The 2,675-nt window shown below is 35.8% G+C and overlaps 1 protein-coding gene across 1 annotated transcript; it reads left to right on the forward strand.

The window, feature by feature from the left end:
- Positions 1–671: 671 nt before the first annotated feature.
- Positions 672–2,464, forward strand: LOC112076005 (heterogeneous nuclear ribonucleoprotein A1-like 3). Its single transcript, XM_070441143.1, is given in 7 exon segments — positions 672–705; positions 708–754; positions 1,079–1,150; positions 1,152–1,175; positions 1,548–1,585; positions 1,587–1,701; positions 2,279–2,464. Coding segments are annotated over 7 exon segments (351 nt in total). The 3' UTR covers positions 2,300–2,464.
- Positions 2,465–2,675: the final 211 nt, after the last annotated feature.

The following is a 2,675-nucleotide window of genomic DNA, read 5'->3' on the forward strand; positions in this document are numbered from 1 at the left end:
AATCAATTATTAGAATACATCAATCATTTGGTGCAGCCCCTATCATGACCCCAAGATGACCCTCATCATTACCTAGATGTTTACTTAACATTCATTCCTAGAGAGGCAACATACACAATGAGGAGGAGGGGGAACAATGCCCTTTTACTAAGACATTTCTGTGGATCATTCCCAGTAATATGTGAGCTATGCTGCAAGGTGAGTAACATGGAACTGTGTAGAAAGCCAAGAGTAGGATTGCAACATCTTCTTGTGAAGCAGGAAGAGAAACGTTGTACCCACCCCAAATCCACCTGTTGAATTCTATTTTAGAATGGGTTTTCCTAGGCAATGCTCTTAGGGCTACCAAACAAACCGTGGAAGTACATCTCTACGACCTCTGTTGGTATGTAAGACAATATATATCATTTATACTTCTAGTGAAAGATCACATTTTGGGCTTTTTATTGCAGAAATAAAGTCTACTAATGAAACATTAGTTTTATCTTACTCTAACAGGTTATTTTCATGTTAAGTTAATTATGACAATGATAATTTTTTTAAATATATTTATTAAAGCATAGAAGAAGTTACACTGATCGATTTTGATTTTTGTCTAAAGCAAATATCCAAAGACTACAGCTTTTCACAGGGTTAAATTAACTTTTGATTTATTCTGTTTCCCTCTAGTTATGAAGAAAATGGAGCCTCAAGAGAGTGTACATATCCTCTTCCTAAAAAATGCATGGCTGCTTTGGCCGAAAAGTGTAAACTGGTAAACAAACCTTATTTTTCTGACCCTCCTAAAACACACTTACAGGTGTGTAGGGTCTTAATTGACCAGTTTGTCACAGCAGGAAAATAATCCTGCAGCAACAGGAAATGTGGATTATAATTAATGGACATTTTTTAGTTATAAATCAAGTCTTTGATTTGCTGCAACACAGGGATCAATTAGTCTACATCTAAGTTCTTATGCCTATGAATGGATGTCGTGTATTTCTATAATACCTATTATAGACACCACGATATAGTTACTTTACTATGATTACATTTAAAATAAAAATATGACTGGCTTTATTTTGTATCTGTTGGATAGGATCACGGCCTTTTTATTAAGGATCTGATCACTAACATAAATGAAGGATACCTACAAGCTTACTTCCGACAGTTGGGGCAGCATTACAGCATGCACGGTAGGCTGATAAGTCATTATATCAATTATTGTAATATTAGCCTCACGTGGATAAGGCCTAAACCATACCTTTTTAAAGGGGAAACCTGTAGTTTTAAACAACATAGCATTCACCCCTCCACCTTTTTTACGCTCCAGTCAGTGGAGTAAAACAAGCTTATATTTTGCATTCTAATGGGACAGACAGTAAGACAGTTGAACTAATCTCACCAGGTATTTAAAGTTATATTCTTCAAGAAGTAATGGCTCTATATCAGTCATTTAAAAGTCCATAAATGGATGTAGCTATCACAGATTGACCCTTTAAATCAAAGTATTTTCTTGGATTATTGTCGTTTTATTGTTATGGTGATGGTCCATCCTCTGAAAACAGATCAAGAAGACTCCACAGGACTCTGACTCAAAGAGTGCCATGCTTTCGGATAGTGATGTTTTCCTCTGAGGAGGAGGCAGATACGGCAGACTGGGCGGGTCCTCACTATATAGGAGGAATGGAAGTGGAGGTCAAGAGAGTAGGCAGTCTGAAGGTAAATCAAAACAGAACATTTGGCAAAGACTTGTTGAATGAATCAGCAATGTTTCTATGTCATATCAACCAAAAAAGTAATATGATGATGTTGAATCAACGTGGAAAACTGATTGGATTTACAGAAATCATCAACGTTAGGAATTTTGTATTTTTTCACTTTAATCCTCTGACTTTTTTTGTTTGTGTGATTACACATTGAAAACATGTTTAATGAGTGTTGTGTTGACATGGTTGTGTGTAGGTTGCTATTATCCAGCACATGCAGCCAGTCTTATCAACATGTCACTGTCTGGGTCACAGGTCTTTCAGCACCAGTCAAGTCTTAATCTCAACAGGCGAGTCTGAGTCAAATCTCAAGTCTCTCTCTTCATAAATAGATGTGTGTTATGATCCATGCAGGTTAACATTGCGTAGACTCTTCTAGGTCAAAGGTCAATTTGTTAAAAATATATATCTTTGATTCAACCCTTGACTATTAAAACACTGAGTCAAGTCTAAAGTCATATGCAAGAGTCCAACAAAAGTCACTGTTTTTGCAACTATTTTACCATGCTAAAATCTAATCTTTCATATAGATGGATGACCCAGAAGGTTGAGGTCATCCCAGCCAGGTCTATCCGCAGACGGTCCATGGGTCTGTTCATCAATTGAGCATCTTCGAGAATGTATCAGAGGCCGGATGATACTGTACCTACATTATTTAAAAGAAATCAAACTGGATGGGATACATGATTATTGTTGAAAAATAATATTAGATTATAAGTTTTTTTTTTAATATGATTTGGTTTGATTGTAACAATTTGTTTTCAGATGTCTTATGTACCTTGATTTACTGATTTGTAATGAAATGCCAATTGTTTTCAATGTTGTGAACATTATAAGGCCTATGTTGCATCATATTCTGTTTTGTAATTCGAGTAGGTTAACTTTTAGTAGGATAACCGAAGATATTACTAGAAAGGACATTTCCTA

This window comes from Salvelinus sp. IW2-2015, unplaced genomic scaffold (genome assembly GCF_002910315.2).
Source record: "Salvelinus sp. IW2-2015 unplaced genomic scaffold, ASM291031v2 Un_scaffold3511, whole genome shotgun sequence".
In the NCBI taxonomy this organism is placed as follows: domain Eukaryota; kingdom Metazoa; phylum Chordata; class Actinopteri; order Salmoniformes; family Salmonidae; genus Salvelinus; species Salvelinus sp. IW2-2015.